The following is a 22,249-nucleotide window of genomic DNA, read 5'->3' on the forward strand; positions in this document are numbered from 1 at the left end:
TATTTAAATAGGGAAAACGTGGAGGTGTTTGGTAGCTTCTCTGCTTGGCCCCTATTGAATGAACTGGGCTAAGCTAAGTGCTAACAAAGTTTCGCCGCAAGACAGAGCGATTTAGTGCACGCACTGAGACGAGAGAGGTATGTATCAACTTGTCTTAGTTAAGGGAATAACATAGTTTAATATGAAAAAACGGTGGAGTATCCCTTTAAGTAGATCATATTAGTTGCTATATTATTATGTATTTGGGTGAATTATTTTTTTAATTTCCTTTTTGGTCACATTAGTGTGACAAGAAATTTCTGCTAAAAATCTAACTTGTTGCACAGAAGAAAGACAGTTTTGACATGAAGGTGAGTAAATGATGACGGATTTTCATGACTTAAACTATGACTTAAATCAGTGTTTCCCAACCCTGTTCCTGGAGGCATACTAACAGTACACATTTTCCAAATCTTCCTAATCAAACACACCTGATTCAATTCATCAGTTCGTTAGTAGAAACTCCAAGACCAGAAATACATGGTTCAGAAAAGGGAGACATTCAAAATGTGTACTGTTGGTGTGTCTCCAGGAACAGGGTTGGGAAACACCGACTTAAATAACCAACTCTTGATAACTTTCGGTAACACTTTAAAATAAGGTCCCATTAGTTAATGCATATATCAACATTAACTAGCAATGAGCAGTGCATTTGTTACAGTAATTATTAAAGGATTAGTTCAGTTCAGAATTCAAATTTCCTGATATTTTACTCACCCCCATGTCATCCAAGATGTTAATGTCTTTCTTTTCTCAGTCGAAAAGAAATTAAGGTTTTTGATGAAAACATTCCAGGATTTTTCTCCATATAGTGGACTTCAACAGTTACCAACGAGTTGAAGGTCCAAATTGCAGTTTCAGTGCAGCTGAAATGTACTTAAAATGTATATAAATTGTTATTTTTTTTTAGAAAATGACCGATAGTTTCACTAAATAAGACCCTTATTCCTCGTCTGGGATCATGTAGAGCTCTTTGAAGCTGCACTGAAACTGACATTTGGACCTTCAATTCGTTGAACCCCAGTGAAGTCCACTATATGGAGAAAAATCCTGGAATGTTTTCCTCAAAAACCTTCATTTCTTTTCGACTGTAGAAAGAAAGACATGAACACCTTGGATGACATGGTGGTGAGTAAATTATCAAGAAATTTTAATTCTGAAATTTTAATTTGTAGTCTTTGATCAAAGCAACTTCCCCTCCCTCTTGCAGCTCATCTCTTTTCTGATGCCGTGTTTAATACTGAGAGGGCGGGGCAACCTTTCACTCACATGAGATCGACCAATAGCAAACCACAACCTTCCAATCAAATCCTCATGGACAAAATCAAGTCCCGCCCTACATTTTATTCTTGTTCGAGAAGCCGTTTCACTAAGATATATTTCACAGTAGGGAAGAAAAAACTTGCAACTTCCATTTCATGCCGACTTTAACAATAATAATTGGAATCTTATTGTAAAGTGTTACCAAATCAAAAAATGCAAACAACAGAATGTCTAAGACTGAAAATATCTGTTCTAGCAATATAAACATTCAACAAACTCATTAAACAATGTGTGATGTGCTTTCAGAGTGACTGTACCTGGCTGCCCTGTACGTGTCCATTAAAGTCGTTGTTCCGAGGTGTCAGGAAGGAGTCATGGGTCGTCGTTTTCTCTGTCCGCGGCACACTGGGATCGCCATCCTCCACGCCATTTGCCTTGCGCACGCACAGGACCTTGCGGAAACTCTGCTTGAAGTTGTCGGACAGGAACCCGTAGAGCAGCGGATTGGCACAGCTGTTGACGTACGACAGGATGACCGCGAAAAAGTACACCCCTACCATCACGCTGTTCTCCGGCAGTATGAAGACCAGGTTTACGATGTTGATGATGTAGAACGGCAGCCAGCAGAGGACGAACACCACCACGATCACCACCACCATGCGGGTCACCTTCCGCTCAGAGCGCCGGCGCTTTGTAAATCCCGCCCGCGCGCCGGACGACTTCACCTTGACCACGATGAGAAGGTAACACATGCAGATGACCAGCAGGGGGCCGAAGAATCCGAGCGTTGCCGTGTAGAGTATGAACACCGTCGACCAAACGTCTCGTGGCTCCGGCCAACTCATGTTGCATGAGTTAAACGTGTCCTGAACGTCAGAGAATATCACCACGGGGAGAACAACGATGAACGAAAATGCCCACACCGCTGCGCTAACTGCTTTAGCTACTCGCGGCCGGCGCCACCTAGTGGAGCGGATAGGATGCACTACTGCTAAATAGCGATCGATGCTCATCACTGTCAAACAGAAGATGCTCGTGAATTGATTCAGCGAGTCTGCCGTCATCACAACGCGACATAGGAATGAGCCGAACGGCCAGTAGGAGAGTACATTTTGCGTCGTAAGGAAAGGTAGGCCCAAAATATACAGTTCATCGGCCACGGCGAGGTTTAAAATGTAGATGTTTGTAACTGTTTTCATCTTAGCGTAGCGTAAAACCACGTAGATAGCCAGAGTGTTGCCCGTAAGTCCAACGATAAACACGGTGAATGATATGACCGCAGTAACCATCGTGCTGCTCCCTTGGAACGGCATGCTTTGATCGGACACATTGCCGGTGTAATTCCCAAGTGGAGTTCCTGAATATCCCAGTCCAGTGGAGGAGGAGTTATAATCCCCTGGGATGAACCCCACCCACCCGGATTGGTTAAATGAGCCCATTCTGGATCTGGAATGGACAGAGAGATATAAAAAAAAAGGGTCAAAAACAAGAGTAGAGGTGGGAAAGGAAAGAGTGACTGGATGGAAATGGAAGAGAGTATAATGCAGCAATGAAGCCCAGTGGAAGGGTACATAGTTTCTTTATGTTTGTATGTGTTTGTCAGAGGGACAAAATATGGCTTGTGTTAATTTAATGTGCTTGAGTCTGCTTGTTTTACAGTGAGAGATCAGAGAGACTGAATCAGTGCAGATGATCACACCTCAGCTATAAAGATCAGAGCCAAAACAGCAAACCCACACAAGAAGACTGAAGTGACACAACACATACATGCATCTCTGTCGCTCTCTGTCTCCTATTTTCTTTCTCTCCTCAGTGCTGCATAGAGTCAGAGCATGTAGCCACTGAGATTCATTTAAAGGAGGGGTGTAATGCTATTTCATGCATTTTGACTTATTTACACTGTTAAAGAGTTGCATTCTCATGCTAAACATGGCCAAAGTTTCAAAACACGAGTTGGACGTATGATGGAGTACTTCTGTGCCAAATCCACTACATCCGGTTTCGTTACAGGATTCCGAGTTTTTTTTCGAGTGTGTCCTGTATGACGTCAAAAGAGAGCGGAATTCCTTGTATAGGCACTTCTCCCTGAAAAGCGCGCACACACATCACCCAGAACAAGATCACGCCCATCAACACACTTCGTTCAGCATACGGAAGCCGAGAGATTTTTCAACAATGGCTGTGTCCCAGTTCAGGGGCTGCATCCTTCGAAGCCTGCATACATCATCGAGGCAGTCTCATTTAAGAAAAATAACAATTAGATTGCAATGTAAGAAGAAATTAGAGTATTTTACACCTCACAATGAATATCAGTCAATTTTATTACAGTTACTTTTCTTAAATATGACAGCCTTGATGAAGTATTCAGCCTTCAAATGCGACCTCCAGAGGATGCAGCCTCCGAAATGAGACTCAGCTCCTGTAAACAAAGGAGTGTGTTTTTGGTTGTGAGGGAAAGATTACTCTTTTCAGCCCAAAGAACCCAGTGTCAAGGGAACAGTGGATGAAATTTGTTTTTCAGGGGCAGTGTGTGTATGTTTGTTTGTTCCCGGGAATTCGGTGATGAATACTTTGTAAACAAGTCCCAGTTCGGCGCTGGATTTGCAGATCGCGGGTGGTGAGTAAAGCTGCATCAGATCGGCGCACAAGTGCATATAATGTAAACAACACAAACGTTTTTGTTCACTTTTTATTTATAATGATGTCGCAGCTAGCATGCGATCTCTACACAGAAGCTGTGCGCGCTCGTGACTCTTTAGCTCCGCCCACGGCACTGACGGCAGACACGCCTCCAGGATCTCAGCTTTTTTCCGGAAAGTCTCGGTTTAGCGTATCTATCTTTTATAAATATGACAAAACTAAAAACTTTACGGAGATATGAAGGATGCATTGTTACTCTATATATACTCAAGATTAACATGAGATTGGCAGAAACTGTGTGTGATACACCCTATATAATAAATATAATTATATAATTATATATAAAAAACTATATAAAAAGCCATGGTTTAGAAGAGGGGTTCCCAATCCTAGTCTTCCAGCCCCCCCAGCACTGCACATTTTAGTTGTCTCCCTATTCCAACACACCTGATTCAACTCAACATAAGACTTGAAATGGATGTCAGATAAGAGAGACATCCAAAATGTGCAGTATTCGACGGGGCTTGAGGACTAGGGTTGGGAACCATTGGTTTAATTAGAATCATACTTGATATCTAGTGGAGCGAATAAGCCTTTTCAAGCTAAAGGCATAACACAGTTAACTATTGTTTTTTTGTCTTTTGTTTTGTTTTGTTTTTGCAACAATTGCAATTTTTATTTATTCTGGTCTTTCTATTAGTCCAGAGATCAATTTTCACAGTCCGTTTCCTCTGTCGCAGCACAGATCATAGTCTAAGAGACTTGATTTGATTTCAGTCAAGCTAAAACTAAATATTATTTCCCTTCTATCTAGCTGTAGGTTTTGAATCAACCATCCATTTACACAAATTCTCTAGCAGAGTTGGTAAAAAATTTTTCAAAACCATTAAATTAAATCATAGATCATTTTTGTAAATCCTTCAAACAATATAATAACTGTCAACTCAATGAAACCACAATTCAGCATTCAGACAAGAGTCAACTAATGAAAGCAGATGATACCCGAAAGTTTGAACTGTGTTCTTCTCAGGACAAGGGGCAAAGTTGGGACAACTTGTCACATGTCTTAAATACATTTATACAATTTATTACTTACAATATTTGTTGTCCATAACAATGTAATGGAAAAAAAATAATGCTGATTAATTAAAATAGCATGTTGTCACGATATTATATCACGCTGTCAAAAACTTTCAGAATTTCAGAAAAGCCCCGTGGCAAATATATGGGCTAGTATATAATTTTACATTTTAAGACTTTTGCTGAACCAAGCAGCTCACATTTGCACGCAGAACAAACTGGATCTGTCTTGCTGCAAAACATTTTCTTTCAAACTATCTGCTTTCACCTTGACAAAAACGCTGCGTGCCGGTTTTTCTCGCATGGTTGCATTCTTCAGAGACATTATTTATGATTTTTTTGTTGAGAAATGACACTTTTCAAACTGCGTGGAAACTAAAAATGCATGTTTTATGTTATTCGTCTGTGATGAGGTTAAAACTTAGTGCGGTTAAACTAAACATTATTGAACAATTCTAAAAAAAAAAAAAAAAAAAAATGTTTAAGATTTTCTGATTTTACTCTCTTAGTAAAGAAGCATTGCCATCAGAGTGTATAAACGAAAACAATCCTGAAGCAGGTTAAGAATATCCTTCCAATTATTAATACAAGATTCCTAAACTTGTATGGTTTGTTGAACAAATCAAAATCTCATCATAAACAAAAAATGTTACTGTGGTCTTACCTGAGTTGTATCAGTAAAACACAGGGAGGCGTGAAACACCCCACGAAGGACACGAGAAGAGTAGGTAAAAATAACAAACACTGAAAAACATTGTGTAGGTTGAATCTGTCAACGGCAGTATCTGTTGAATTAGCCACAGGACAAGATCTTGCGTGCGCGCTCTCGCTCTACACCAGTGTTGAGCCTCGCGACAGGTGATGGCATCTGGTGCCCGCTTCACTCTGAGATCGAACAAAACCTCCCCTCTAAACCGAGAGAGAGAGAGAGAGAATGCGCGCGATCGCAGTTTAGTCGCAATCCTGCAGTCAAGCCGTGCGCGCGCTTCAGTCACAACTGATTACCCCAAACATAAATAATTCTTTAAACCATAACATGCATGACATTAGGTCATATGATAATTTGAGGAAAAACAACAAAGACATTGATATTTTCATAATTTGTGAAAAGATGAGACCCCCAATTTGAGACTGTAAACACAAAATTATAGTTCTTGAAATAGCCTAGCCTACAGATATTTTTGGTTAAGATTTTTGGTATTGTGACATTTTTTTTTTTCCACATCTAAAGGTAATCGCATTGTCTTTCCAAATGTTCGAGTTTGTTTGAGTTTGAGTTTGTATGTAATTCTCAGTGGTTCATTACAAAGAATAGTGTCAACATGCAGTAGGCCTAAATCTTAAAATAAAGAAATAGAATTCTTATTTTTGACCTTTTCTTGACGTGTTTTGCGAGACTCATCCCGTAGCGTATCTCTCAGGAGTGTCAGCAATGTGACACTTCCAATATGAGCTATAGCAGCTTCATCCATTAAAATAAATGGCACGACCCACACAGAGACCTGAGAAAGGTTTGATTCCTGACATGAACTGGAGCTAGATGAGCCCTTAACAAGCTTAAGTAACTCTTAAGGAGGAGGTGCGAGACAAAGTTGAGGCGTACGGCTTACAGGTGTCTCCCTCCAACCCTCACATGTGAATTGAGGCGGTTTGACGGTGGCACCTCATTACATAGCTAATTCATTTCTCAGCGGGAAACAAAGGGCATCTCAATATCTGGTTCAGTAATGAGGGCACTGATCAGGGAGTCGGCCATTTAAAGGATTAGTTCACTTTCAAATAAAATTTTCCTGATAATTTACTGACCCCCCATGTCATCCAAGATGTTCATGTCTTTCTTTCTTCAGTCAAAAAGAAATTAAGGTTTTCAATGAAAACATTCCAGGATTATTCTCCTTATAGTGGACTTCAAACGTTTGAGGGTCAAAATTACAGTTTCAGTGCAGCTTCAAAGAGCTTTAAATGATACCAGACGAGGAATAAGGGTCTTATCTAGCGAAACGATCAGCCTTTTTCTAAAAAAAATACACTGTTAGACATTTCTGTAATTTCTACAGTTATTTACCATATATCACCCAGTATTATACTGCTAATTCTCTTTACAGTAAATAACTGTGATTCCCTTTGCATTATGGGAATTTTTTGTGACGTCAAGCACCACATACAGTGATTTACTGTATTTTTAAAATTTGCAGTATACTACTGTATTTGCTGTAACGGATCCTCTGGCTCCATTCCATTGTGTTTTTTATTTTCCTATTTTTGTACATTTGGTTTGACATGTTTCGCCTCACACCGTGTGTCTACAACGCTAACAGCCCGCGGCTGTCTATATTGGACACACTGAAGCTACCGGACCTTTACAAAATGCAAACCTTGTGTCTCAACTGCACCAAAGCGCCGGTGACTGCTAGCAAGATTTCTGAGGTAAGTTTAGCTGTAACGTTACTTGAAATCATATTGTTACTTAAATGTCCTAACAAAAGCAATGTTTTCTGCCTATGTTATTGTAATACTGGTTTAAAAGCGCGCCACAGCGAAATTTTGCGGGCCACAAAGTTCATTGTCATTGTCAGTAGTATAGCTGAAGCACAGTTAATGCAGTCACTAGCATTGCTGAATTAGCAATGTGTGAAGCAAGCAGTGGATCCACTGGTGCAGACTAGCTAGCATTATAAATTTGCTAACTTTTGATCAAATTAGTGATTTTGCATCATGTCTAACATTTTATTTATTACATAGCAAATGAAGCTCAGAAGATGGACCATTTTCTATGTTATGTCTCAACAGATTACATTTATCCAGGTAAGCACTGCAGTAGAACTCTCACAAAATCATTCATACCAAATTTAGCATTCTAAACAACTTTAGTTTATACTTTTGAATTATTTTGATCTTTTATTAGGCCGAAGACTCTACCATTGCAGTCCCGACTGACCAGGAAGGTCCTACTATCAGCGCACAGGTGGGTTAACTACTGTAGGGAGGAGAAAAATCATCACATAGTGATTTCTTGCATGCGTCTTACTGTTTATTTGTCTTAAACAGCTTCCCCTTCACTGCAGACAAGCTGAAATTGGCCAAATGTCGATTGCAGTCTCTCTCTCTCTCTATGGATCTCAGCATTTTTGGACAGAATTTAGGATATGTAAGTATTAAAATTTAATCTGGCATAATTTAATTTACAGTTCATCTGAAATTTTTGAATATGCTATTGACAAATATATGTTACATATATATATATATATATATATATATATACACACATAATTAAAGGGTTAGTTCACCCAAAAATGAAAATAATGTAATTTATTTCTCACCCTCATGTCGTTCCGCACCCATAAGACCTTCATTCATCTTCGGAACACAAATTAAGATATTTTTGATGAAATCCAATGGCTTAGTGAGGCCTGCATAGCCAGCAATGACATTTCCTCTCTCAAGATCCATTAATGTACTAAAAACATATTTAAATCAGTTCATGTAAGTACAGTGGTTCAATATTAATATTATAAAGCGATGAGAATATTTTTTGTGCGGCAAAAAAAACCAAAATAATGACTTATTTAGTGATGGCCGATTTCAAAACTCTGCTTCAAGAACCTTCGGAGCATTATGAATCTTCTGTGTCAAATTATGATTCGGATCGCGTGTCAAACTGCTGAATTCACGTGACTTTGGCGCTCTGAACCGCTGATTCGACACACTGATTCATTATGCTCTGAAGCTTCCTGAAGCAGTGTTTTGAAATCGGCCATCACTATATAAGTCGTTATTTAGTTTTTTTGCCACACAAAAAATATTCTTGCCGCTTTATAATATTAATATTGAACCACTGTACTTACATGAACTGATTTAGATGTGTTTTTAGTCAGGTTTGCCAGTAAGTTACTGTAAAAACCCCTTGAAATGTCTAACAGTGTACAACTGTATATGCTTTATATAAACAAATGATCACCTTACGAATGCTTCCACCAAAACCGCACTTTCGTATTCTTCAAAAAGTTTACGCTGTATGTCCTTCGCCTTCCCTATTCTACTTACAGAAAAAATGGAACTGGCGTTGCGTTTGTTCCGTAAGTTGAATACGGAAGGCATAGGACATACAGTGTAAGCTTTTTGAAGAATACTGAAAGTGCGGTTTTGGTGGAAGCACTCGTAAGGTGATCATTTGTTTAAAACATCTTGGATGACATGGGGGTAAATGGGAGTAATTTATCAGGAAAATTTTATTTGAAAGTGAACTAATCCTTTAATTCCTACCAGTGCACTGACACGTAGAAGAGTGTGTTTAGGCTTTCATTGGTTCATTGAAGACTAAACATGGTCCGTCCTCCTATCTTTACTAGATTGAGTTGGAAATAGCATTATTTCATCCAGGCTGAGATGAAAGAACTGAATTGCAGTGCAGTGATAGTGATAAGCCCCAGTAATGTTGCATATAATGAGAAGAGGAGGGGGCCAAGCACCGAACCCTGAGGTACACCCATGTGGATTAGTTGGTGTGACATGGTTTTCTTCCAGGACACCCTGGAAAATCTACCTGTAAGTTAGTACTTGAACCAGTGTAGAGCTGTTCCTGTGATGCCCAGTGTCCAGAGGGTAGACAGGAGGATCTGATGATATTGAATGCGGCAGACAGGTTGAGCAGAATGAGGAAAGATGATCTGGCAGCATAAAAAAGTCCCACAATGCAGCATGAAAACCAGGGAACATCAATGGTCGCAACGGCTATGTTTGAGTCCAATTTTTTATGCCCTTCCCTTCCTAACATCCCTGATTCTTATCCATTTGGATGTACATCACTGCACTTGGAATCCGCAATGGAGCTGATTTATTATTTACAATTTATTCCCTTATGAATTTGTTCTACACATTATTCTATAGGCCTGTGTTAGGTCCCAGTCAGTGCTGGGCCTGTGTTTTTCCTTTTGTGTTTGGTTTGTTGGTATGATGTTTGTGGGGGGTGTTTTTTTCCACATGAGGCTCATTACTGGGTCTAAGAATTCCAGCAGAGAAGCGAGATTGCAGAGAAGCGAGTTACAATGTGACTGCACTTGACCGAGCGACGATTGTTTTTCTGTTGATTTTGTTTTAACATCCATGCAGACCTTGAGCTTACAGTCCTCTTCCATGCACTCTTCACTACTAAAGTTCATATACTGACTACTGATTGTTTGAATACTTTTGTTAAATATGTTATTTTGTTAAATAAATCATTCCTTTTCTCTACTTGCCCCTCCGCGTTGCCTCTTGTTCATGTTACAATTGAGAGTTGTAACATATGGGGGCTCGTCCGGGATTTTTTTCTCAAGAGGCACATGGCGTGGTAATTAGTGAAAAGAATCATGTGCGCTCGTGGTAAGCAGTTTGTTCGTGTTTGGCTTCAGACAGGTAAGTCAATGCGGCTCATAAATGATGATTTGTTATGCTCCCCAGATAGGCTATGTTTTTTTGTTTTTTGGGGGGGTGTTTTCCTGTATGCTTGGCCTATATTATGTGGTTAAATGTGAAAATAACTCCCATAACATACACTAGAGTTGTGTAGGGTGGGGGAAAATTAAGCGTGACCTGCTGTGACATTACAATCACGGTGCATTGTGGTCTATGGATCTGCCTGAAGTATTTTGAGTAGACTCGTTCCCTCGGCCAAAATGGAGGGCTCAAGGGTCTGTCCAAATAAACTTCCCTCACTACTTGACAAGGATGTATGCACTTCAAAATGGCAGTGGGGATTCCCTCGAGGGGAAGTGCTTAGGGAAGTTCACAAGTGTATCGCTGTGCCTGAAATCGTGTACTGTCTGAATAGGTACTAGATTTGAATTTGAATTTACTTTATGACGGTTAAAAAGTACATTGTATATAGTATGAATATGGGTAGTATGAATGTAATTCAGATGTACTACATTCGTCATGTTGTCATTATCACGTAACACACCAGCGTCAGTTGTGACGCTTCACTTCGATTAATAAATCCTCTCCCGTGGCCTCATGGGATAATAAAGTATCCACTGAATGCGCACTTCAGAATCTTGTAGTTGTAGGTCATCACGCTATCACGTCGCCGGAAATATAGGGTCATCAGTGTCCCGATGTGTAGTGTGTCATTACTGTCCTTACCAGTGCCTGAACTCATGTTCACGACATACTGGTTCACGACCTTGGGAGCTAGGGAGCTGATTGAGACGCCCACAGAGTTCCAGCTGGTTGCTTTTACCATAATTATGCAGCAAACAGATACAACAAAAGAGCTTTGAGGTGTGTGTAGAGTCAAGGTACACAGAACACACTGTTTCAGGTGTTAATCGCACAGAAACAGATGGTGTCTTTCATCACAACATCACTAGGGAAAATTAGTTTTTTTAAAATAGCCTACTTGACATAAAATATTTCTACTACCTGACAGATATCGCTGAAGTAAGACCTTTTGGTATGAAATGTCTTTGCCATAGCATAGACTGTAATCAGAAACACTTTAGGTCAGTCATTTTGTGCAATGGGCGTTTTTTGGCGTTTTTGGATGTCAGGCTTTGGAAAGAATATGCATACTTCCCTTCTACATAGTATTCAAAAGGTAAGTCAAATCTGTGAATATACAGTTTGCATGAAACAGTAGGTGAGATTTGTGAAGTGTGCAACTTGCGACTGAGTAAAATTTGTCTCCTTTGTCGTTAGTTCATCAAAGGACAATGACAAGATGGCAGATGCAGTATGTTTGGGAATGTGGTCACTGTCATTTTGCCAAGTAAGATATGTTCCCAAATCAACATATTTTGTTGATCTTGGAAACAACATTCCAGTCTGAAAATGTAGTCTTAAAGGGTTAGTTCACCCAAAAATGAAAATAATGTCATTTATTACTCACCCTCATGCCATTCCACACCTTTGTTCATCTTCGGAACACAAATTAAGATATTTTTGATGAAATCCGATGGCTCAGTGAGGCCTCCATAGCCAGCAATGACATTTCCTCTCTCAAGATCCATTAATAAAAACATATTTAAATCAGTTCATGTGAGTACAGTGGTTCAATATTAATATTATAAAGCGGCGAGAATATTTTTGGTGTGCCAATAAAACAAAATAACGACTTACGATATAGTGATGGCCGATTTCAAAACACTGCTTCATGAAGCATCTGAGCGTTATGAATCAGCGTATCGAATCATGATTCGGATTCAAACTGCTCAAATCACGTGACTTTGGCGCTCCGAACTGCTGATTCGACACGCTGATTTATAATGCTTACAATAAGTTGTTATTTTGTTTTTTTGGCTCACCTAAAATATTCTCGTCGCTTTATAATATTAATATTGAACCACTGTACTCACATGAACTGATTTAAATATGTTTTTAGTACCTTTATGGATCTTGAGAGAGGAAATGCCATTGCTCCCTATGAAGGCCTCACGGAGCCATCAGATTTCAACAAAAATATAATTTGTGTTCCAAAGATTAACGAAGGTCTTACAAATGTGGAACAGCATGAGGGTGAGTAATAAATGACAGAATTTTCATTTTTGGGTGAACTAACCCTATTCCTACCCCTAAACCAAATCCTACCCATAACTTATCCCTAAAATCAGAGGGGAAAGATAGGTGAATAACATTGATGTAGAAGCACCTAACCCTGGTTGCAAGCCTAAACTTGATATAAACGGTAAACTTGTCCCTCAAATCTGATTGGTTGATTGGAATGTTGTTCCAGGATCAACAAAGATGTTGATCCAGGAACATGTCTTACTTGGCAAAATAACAGCAACCTTGGGAATGTATTTATACCTAAAGAATGTGCTTCACTAACAGCAGACACATAAGTTTATACTTACAGTATGTAAATACATAATTACAGCCACAGCTTGTGCGTAACTGAAGCTCGCCAACACACTCACACACTCATATTCACACAAAATATCACGATGAATAAAAAAACATCTTATTTTGATGTAACTCATAAACGCTTTCAGGTGTTGGTGGAAAGCATAAAAAACAGCTAATTCAATTTCTCTGAGTCAATACACACTTCATGCAGAGACAGTAGGAGCTGCTGAGAGAATCCCAAATATCCAGAAAACACACACACACACACACACACATCAGGGATCAATTGAAGTCAAATCTATTCATGCGTGAGGCAGCTTTGAACTTGACAAGTGCACAGTGGGATAATTACAGATATTGATTAACTAGAATCCACATGTGTTCCTGCAAATCTTCAGATTTTCTCTGATTCATCACCGTGTTTCCTAGACGGCTCTGACAAGCAGCGTTCTGCTTCAATAATCACATTCACAGGGTATTTTTAGGCTACAAATTTCCAAACCAATCTCACACTGAATAATACAAAATGCATAACAATGTGCTTTCGACATTTTGAAGAATCTATCCTCTCAGTACTGAGTGGTTGACTAATATGGCAATTTTTCATTTACCTCTATCACTTGGAAAAATATAGCATTCAAATACAACTAGTACAAATGTGACAAATACCCCTTTTCCCCTGCTGATAGCCTCCCCTACTGGCCAAAATTCATACTGACTCTATTCTTATTTAGACCAGACTCTTTTCTTCTCATTTCCAAGGCTGTTATATTCAAAATAAACATTTTACAGCATAAATGTGTGACTGATTAAGCTTCTTTGTGAAGTATAGGTTAAAGAGAAAAGGTTGTGGCAGAAGATGGCAGGTAAAGGGTTAATGACAGGTGCTGTAAATCATGTTTGGCAGTGACCTTTGTGAAGAACATATTATCTGCAGACATATATTGAGTTTGTGAGTGTATGTTCAGCAGGTGGTATCTTCCACAAAATTAGTGTTGATCTCCCTCTGCTTCTCCGCCAGTGTAATTCAGTTAAATTGCAGTTAGCATGGAAAATTTTCTCAACTGCAGACATAAGAAGCATAAGGACAGCCCGAAGTGAGGTTATATCACTGTACAGACTGAATTCAATACATAAACATTATCTTAGAGAACATTAGAATAACATTTCTGCAACATTACCACAAGCTCGCTGACACATGCATGGTCGTTTCTGAGGAGTAAAATATCCCAACTGACACTCAGAGTTTGGGAGTCATATATTTTTTATAAGATGCCTGTCTGTCATTGAATTTCATGGGCATTTTGCTTGGTTACTGTCACTACGGTGATTTATTTACACAGATGCTCTTGTAGAGGTTAATATAGTTTACCTGTGCTTGGACAGGGGCAGCATTAGAGATTCAGTACAGCATGTTATGATTCGCGGTCTGCATTTTTAATGCCAATTTCTCTTTCTACTAAGGCCAACAGATCTTACACAACAGATGTAATATAATCAAACTCATCTCGTATTGTACTATCCTGCCCTTGCATTAGCACCCTGTTTCTACCAATATTGTATGGTTTCACCACAATCCAAGCAGGGAAATTACATTAGGACCGCTTTTATATCGCCGCTCTGAGGTTTGATCTTAAGACGTTTATCCTCAGAGAACCGCTGATGTAATGTTCTCAAGAGCAAATATATGCAATTAGAGGATGCCTTGATATAGGTTCAGACAAGAACATGAATGAAAAATTAAATTGATGTGGACAACTTGAGATGCTCTGGGTCTGATATTTACAAATTAAATATTTTGGAGTTAGAAAAATCCAATCATGTCTGTGGTGAAATATATTTAATTTAACTTTGATCCAGCCGAAGGCTGAATTATACCGAACACAATAACAAAACAAAAATAATGACTTTATTCAACAATATCTTCTCATTCTCGTAAGCTGTTTATGTTCAGCACTTCCAGGTTCTACGTCAAACCCGTTATTGGCCGGCATTATCATATGCATACATTGTTGAAAAGAAGGTTTTTGAGGAAAACATTCCAGGATTTTTCTCCATATAGTGGACTTCAACAGTTACCAACAGGTTGAAGGTCCATATGTCAGTTTCAGTGCAACTTCAAAGAGCTCTACATGATCCCAGACGAGGAATAAGAGTCTTATAAACGATCTGTCATTTTGTAAAAATATAAACATTTATATACTTTTTAACCACATGCTCATCTTGCACTGCTCTGTGATGCACCATGCATTACATAATCATGTTGGAAAGGTCATGTGTGACGTAGGCGGAAGTGATCCAGTGTTTACAAAGCGAACGTACAAAGGGTGTGTCTCAATCAGTTCCCTAGCTCCCGAGCTCGTGAATCAGTATATCGTGTACACGAATTCGGGCACTGATAAGGACAGTAAAAGATGCTGGTTCACTACACATTGGGACACTTATGACTCTATTTCCGGTGACGTGACAAGGTCCTCATTGTACAACATCACTACTGGTATTTATGAACAACAACAGAGCTGATATTTTCTGGCATTAGCCTACTTGTAATGTTATTTAAAGTACATTATGATTAATTATGTGCTTGTTACATATACGTGCAACATTTCAGCCGTGAATACATTATAAGTGTTAGCTAGCTTATGTTCATTACCTGTCTAGCGATGTATGTTTATGCTGAAATATAATAAAATAACGGTTTGTATTTTTAAAAACATCTATCGCGTATCGTTATGTGTAGTGAGTTGGCTCACGTGATTCAAGTTTCGCGCTTCAGAACTTCCGTTAAGGGAGCATAGTGAGCATCGATGCTCCCTGGTTTTCACGGTGCATTGTGGGACTTTTCAGGGAGCGAACGTTTCAGTGCCCTGGAAGGATTCTGCGATTGAGACAGCCCTTAAAATGGCTGACTCCCTGGTCAGTGCCCTGACTACTGAACTAGGGAGCTGATTGAGACACAGGGAAAGACTAAAGGCCTTTGCACACTGAGTCCGCATGCGTTTTTTTTTTTGTTTTGTTTTTTTTTTGTATTCGTAATCCTAAAAATTCGTCACGCACAGAAACCTTGCCCACTGAGTCCGACACGTATTTATGAATCCGTTGCGAAACAATATAAAATGGAGTCTTCAAGCAGTGAGCATGATTTGTCCTTTCTCTTCTTAAAAAGAGAAAAAGAAAGAGGAAATATTGGGTCCATCCAACCCAGAGATCGCATGGAGAGAAAGGAGAGTTCCACCTCATCGAGGAGCTGCGTGATTATCCCGAGCGTTTCAAAGTTTACTTCAGGATGTCAGTGGCTCAGTTTGATGCTCTGCTACTGGCACAATCTGTCTTTATATTCTGTCTCTTTGTATTCCGCACATTGTTTGTCATACAGTGCTGCTGCTTTGTGTTGTAGACGACGTGGATCAACTTGTCAGATGGCATTATGGATTTTTGCGTTCGCATACGGTGGCTCTGAATTGTCAAAACGTCTCTCAAAATGCATGCCACGGACGCAAAAAACGCAGAAAATTTAACCTGATCCGAATATTTTTTGACGGACGAAAGTTTCGGAGGCAGTGTGTAAACGTGATTGACATAACGTGAGGTCGAATTTATTTTTTAACGTGCAAATGTTTTGCATGCAAATTTCGGCCTTAAGCCTTTACAAAAAAAAGGTAAAACAGTGATGTCGGATGATTTTGAAGTTGGAGGTAGTACTTCCACCTAACCCTAACGCTCAAAATACTTAATTCGTTTGAGTAGGACAAACTTAAATTAAACAAATTACTTCAGTTAAATTAACTGTTATGAGTATTTAAAACTTTCTTTTACTTTTGAGTTCACAACACTGACATATTTCAAGTAAACTAAACTGTTTTGCCCATGCTTTGCCCATGGCACTTGAAAGGAAAAGTAAATGCTAAAATCAAGTGTTATATAATGTTTTTTTGTGCAAGATTAATGGTAAGGGAGATTTAGTAGTGATTAATGTTTTATTATGCTAATTTAGAAGAGTTGGTCATGGTGACAAGTGCACTGTAAAACTGAACAGTGAATTTAATTAAATGAAATTAGTTTGTTCCACTCAAATAATAACAAAAGTTTATTGTACTTAACAGAAAAAAAGTTGTGTGAACTCAAAATTTCATTGTAGCAAGGTGAACTTAATATGATTGAGTTGAGTTGCAGCAGATTTCTAATTCCCAGCATGCTTTGCATCAGACTGTATAAATGTTGAAATTAAGTGTTATTTTGTGTGTTTTTGCATAAGATTAACATAGGGAGACAAAAGTTAGTGTTTAATGTTGTGTTATGTTGGGATTGACAGGGGGTTCTGTTATGTTAGTTTTGTAGGGTTACCATTCTGGTGAAGAGTAGACCGTGTGGTTAGGTTGAGGATGGGCTGCAAAACTTTTAAGACCACATATACTGTATGTTGTTTGATCACATACATATATTGACAGTCTCTTTGATAGTTATAATAGCATGTGTTTTTTTTTTTTTGCTAACTAACATTTATCCAAGATCTGAATGTGATGTTTATGAAAATTAACTATATGTACTTGAGTGGGGCAAGGCTGAGAACTGTGGGAGCGAAGGAATGCCAGTGATGTGATTGTTAATGAGAGACACCTGTGCACCACACTGGCCTTGCTCCACTTCCATGGCTCTCGGCCCCACCCCCACTTGTCACAAAAAAAATAAGTTCTACTAACTTAAATGTTAGTTAACTTAAATGTTTCAAGGTAATAAGTTTCCTCAAATGTTTGGAGTATTCTGAACTTACTGAGTTTTACACATGGGCGTAGGTTTGGTCTCAGCTTTGGTGGGGACACCCCCACGGAATTCTTTTGTTGTAAGATACCAGTGATTTAATGGTGATTTCCTTTTTTATTTCAGACTGTTGGCAATACAGAATATCACAATACAGAAGTGAATCTACTTCATCTCATTATATTGTATCCTGAGTCAGGATTCCTGACCCCGATATACCATCCTGTCTACTGTCCCTAAAGAGCTAGTATAACTGTATAATCTCAAAAATGCACTCTCAAAAAATAAAAATAAAAACCTGAAACTGTGTAATGCTGCACAACCAAACGTTTTATTAACAGAAATTATTATGTGCAGGCTAATTATTATGTAGGCTAATTGACATTCAGTTACTTGCTAACTTAGCATTCTATCATCCTGGGTAACACATACTATCACCAGTTAATACTATTTTCCACAGTAGAATCTGCATTAGAAAGCCTGGTCAGTCATTACTGCTAGTTTATTTGTGTGGCTAGCTAGTTATTTTGCCTACTTACACTCTGACTCTGCTTTATGAAAAAGCTTCTTATGTCCCCTTTCTTCTTCTTGGGTGGCATCTACAAAGTACAAAAAGGGGCAAAAAAACTGAATATTAAAATGTTTTTACTCTGGCCTTTGTATGTGGCAGAGAGACAGCCCTGGTAACTTACCGTTGGCGTCGTCAACATGCGCGCGCACACACACCACCCGCTCGCTGCTAGTGCAAGCACAAAAGTAGTCCCGGCCCGCGCGTGTAGCCTGTCAGATACCCCGCCGCCAATCAAATTACGGCGTTTCTTGTACTGTCGTCATCCTGGCCGTTAGAATCGATCCAAATAGCAGTGCAAAGATCCAAATAGCAGTTCAAATGAGCTTGCTAAATATTGGTGGGGACAAATTTGTCATCTCAAAATATTGATAGGGACTACCTAGCGTCCCCCCCTAAACCTACGCCCATGGTTTTACAGTGTACGTCACGCACGATCATTTCAACGTGATTATGTAGTGCGTGGTGCATCGCAGTGCAGTGTAACCCTGCGTTCCATTCGGAAGGGCTCATCCCTATGCCCTATCCCTTCAAAGGGTTTACCCTCCGGAGTGAGAGCTTCGAAGGGATGAAGGGTGTAGGGGTCAAAAAAACTTTTTTTGGAACGCACTTCTGCGTCATCTTAACGAGACAATCAAGGAGGAGTAGATTGTGCAAGCTGCGCCCTTTATTTAACGTTAGTTTATTTATTTATTTATTTTAGGTTTATCGCATGTAGGCTATATTGTATATATGTATTTTAAACATTTGAATGGACTGATAAAGGGAGCTGTAAAGTTTTTTTGTTGAAGTACAATGTCGTTTTGACCATAATAATGTACCAAATCTAACTCGTATAAATATTACAGTAGTACATAAAAATATTATACATACCTTTATAGTTAAAATCGAACTCCTAGCCTCCTGTACCCATTCTGTGACGTCAAACTTCCCTGTGCAAAGGATCATGGGGGCCCGAAGTGTCCATCAGTTGTTCCCTTCGAAATCCTTCATTCCAAAGGGCCCTTTGAAGTGGCCAGTTTTGAGCACTTCGGTTTGGAACGACCCTTCAATATGGCGGCCATGATTATTTTCACTCCGAAGTGCCCTTCGGAGGGCGATATATCCCGTTTGGAACGCACCGTAAGACGAGCATTTGTGGTTAAAAAGTATGTAATTTTATTTTATTATTTTTTCTTTTTTTTCTTTTTTTTTTTTTTACCGTTTTGCTAGATAAGACCCTTCCTCGTCTGAATAGATCCCTTTGAAGCTGCACTGAAACTGACATTTGGACCTTAAACCTGTTGGTAACTGTTGAAGTCCACTATATGGAGAAAAATCATGGAATGTTTTCCTCAAAAACCTTAATTTCTTTTCGACTGAAGAAAGACAGACATAAACATCTTGGATGACATGGATGACAATAAATTATCAGGAAAGTTTAATTCTGAAGTGAATGAAAGCCGCTTCTGTTTCCTACCATAAATTTCGTCAACTTGGAGGGCGGGGCTTTTCCAAAGTGACACTGAGCAGCACAAGAACGCTGTTAAGATTGGACAGGAAAAATTGGGTACATACAGCAATACAGGTGAATTTTAATGTATATTATTGTGTTATGATATGCCTTTCTCCACTGACTTTCTATGATGTTTAAAGCATTTCTAAGGATGCTGATTTTTGTAAGGCAGATGTCTGAGATGGTGAAAGGGAACAGGTTTGTGTAACATCTGCTGTTTGATACCATAGTCAAGCCAAAGGCTAATCATATCAATTATCATTATGTGTCCGACGTTGTAAAACATGTTACCATTCTGAGACTTGTATTGTTCTCTCTTCCTTCTTCTTCTGAATCAGTTTCTGGTTCAGCATATATGGCTGATTTAAACCAATAGGCTTATTTACACTTGCATAGTGTAGTGCTTACTACAGTTGACCTAGTGGATCATGTAGTCCGAGCTGGTGTCTAATTTGCACATTCATGAATCCACATATACTAAATGAAGCGTTACATTCAAGAAATTATTTCCACAGGAAAAATATGTCATTTACATATGTCATTTTGATGATCAAAGAGGAGTTTTAAGGGATAAAATTATTGACTGCAGGGGGGGCTTTAAAAATAAATTCAAAATATGAAAAAAAGTATAATAGTATATCAAGGATATAAAAAAAAAACACATTAGTATATGAAATATATGATGGTATATTTTTCAGTGACATAAAAGTTGATTCACTCATGCAACTTACACCAGATAAAAAACAGCAGATTTAATCAATGTATTGAGTTGCAGTTTCAGATAATGTTCCAGACTAATAGCGAGCTTATTCACTCACCATTGCCATTTTAATCACATTTGGAGCTTGGCGAGCAGTAATTTAGGATCCTGAATGCAAAAATAAAGAACTGTGACATTTCCATTTCCAGGAGTTCTGTCATATCTAATATGAGGTTTCTGCTTCTGCGTAAAAGCTATGAAATTTCAAATGAATGCCAATGTTTTATTTCAGACCAGAGTGGTTCCAGTGTGTTAAATTTCTCCTCATGGGAATAAATATTGCAGCTTTTACTTGCATTGCAGATCATTCACCATGTCAAACCACCACTCCTCAACAACTCTTATGTCATGTCGCTGAGCTCACCTGCCCGGTGGACCCGGGGTCAGTGACAGTTCATGCGTATGACAGCAGTGGTCTGCTAAACGCTGATCCCGAATCACTGAATTGTAAAGGTTAGCAGTGATGCAGATGATCTTCTCACTCAACTTTAGCAAAGCAATCTTGGCAGAAAAGAATAGGTTGATGTTTAAAGTTTAAGGTCTGATAGCTCAGCCTCACAGCGGACACACGATGATAGATTATATGCTATGGATGGTCAGAATAAATTGCATGCATGGTGTTTAAACATGGTGTTTGCCTTGGAGAACCATGCAAATGCCATGGTATATGAATCATGCAGCATCTATCGATCAGGCAAAACATTATGACCACCTTCCTAATATTGTGTTGGTCCCCCTTTTGCTGCCAAAACAGCCCTGACCCGTCGAGGCATGGACTCCACTAGACCCCTGAAGGTGTGCTGTGGTATCTGGACCAAGATGTTAGCAGCAGATCCTTTAAGTAAGTTAAGGTAAGTGATGCACATGCACCCGGCCATCCACATGATGTAAAAGAAAACGTGATTCTTCAGTTCTGATGATCACTGATGGCTCTTTCAGCGGTGGACAGGGGTCAGCATGGGCACCCGGACTGGTCTGCGGCGATTCAGTCCCATACACAACAAACTGTGTATTCTGACACCTTTCTATCAGAACCAGCATTAACTTCTTGAGCAAATTGAGCTGCAGTAGCTCGTCTGTTGGATCGGAACACACGGGCCAGCCTTCGCTCCCCACGTGCATCAATGAGCCTCGGCCACCCATGACCCTGTCGCCGGTTCACCACTGTTTCTTCCTTGGACCACTTTTGATAGATACTGACCACTGCAGACCAGGAACACCCCACAAGAGCTGCAGTTTTGGAGATGCTCTGATCCAGTCATCTAGCCATCACAATTTGGCCCTTGTCAAACTCACTCAAATCCTTACTCTTGCCCATTTTTCCTGCTTCTAACACATCAAATTTGAGGACAAAATGTTCACTTTGCTATATATCTCACCCACTAACAGGTGAACTTGAACTTTTGTATTATTCACCTAAAAGAATTAGTACTATATAAAGGTGAAGGTTATTCAGTAATACTAGTACTGTATATTTGATATTATGAGTATACAATGGGATTTTTAGGTACTCTTATTTGAGATGCAGTGGTTTTTCCATAACACTGGCGTTTAAAAGTTTGGGGTTGTTAAGATTTTTAAAATGTTTTTGAAAGAGGTCTCTCATGCTCACCATACAATAATATTGTGAAGTATTATTATAATGTAAAATAACTGTTTTCTATGTGATTGTTCTATTGTGAACTTTAATTTATTCCTGTGATCAAAGCTGAATTTTCAGCATTTATTACGGCAGTCTTGAGTGTCACATGATCCTTCAGAAATCCTTCTGATATGATGATTTGCTTCTAAAGAAAGTATTATCAGTGTTGAAAACAGTTTAATA

General features: G+C 39.1%; 2 protein-coding genes across 6 annotated transcripts in view; both read right to left on the bottom strand.

Annotated features, from left to right (window-relative positions):
- LOC125271766 (somatostatin receptor type 5) overlaps nucleotides 1–6,031 on the bottom strand; it is a 36,524-nt gene extending 30,493 nt beyond the window's left edge. The window contains exons 1-2 of one of the 3 annotated variants that reach the window (XM_048196015.1): nucleotides 5,687–6,026; nucleotides 1,620–2,748 (exon numbers count right to left, since the gene is read on the bottom strand). In XM_048196015.1, coding sequence (XP_048051972.1) covers nucleotides 1,620–2,741 — 1,122 coding nt within the window. In that variant the 5' untranslated portion in view covers nucleotides 2,742–2,748; nucleotides 5,687–6,026. Of the gene's footprint in view, nucleotides 1–1,619; nucleotides 2,749–5,686 lie in introns of all 3 variants that reach the window. The other 2 variants (XM_048196013.1, XM_048196014.1) reach the window with 2 other exon arrangements.
- Nucleotides 1–22,249, bottom strand: part of LOC125271747 (NACHT, LRR and PYD domains-containing protein 12-like) — a 1,137,836-nt gene that overhangs the window by 451,196 nt on the left and 664,391 nt on the right. The gene's annotated exons all lie outside the window — the stretch shown is intronic.

Source organism: Megalobrama amblycephala, linkage group LG7, assembly GCF_018812025.1.
Source record: "Megalobrama amblycephala isolate DHTTF-2021 linkage group LG7, ASM1881202v1, whole genome shotgun sequence".
Classification (NCBI taxonomy): Eukaryota; Metazoa; Chordata; class Actinopteri; order Cypriniformes; family Xenocyprididae; genus Megalobrama; species Megalobrama amblycephala.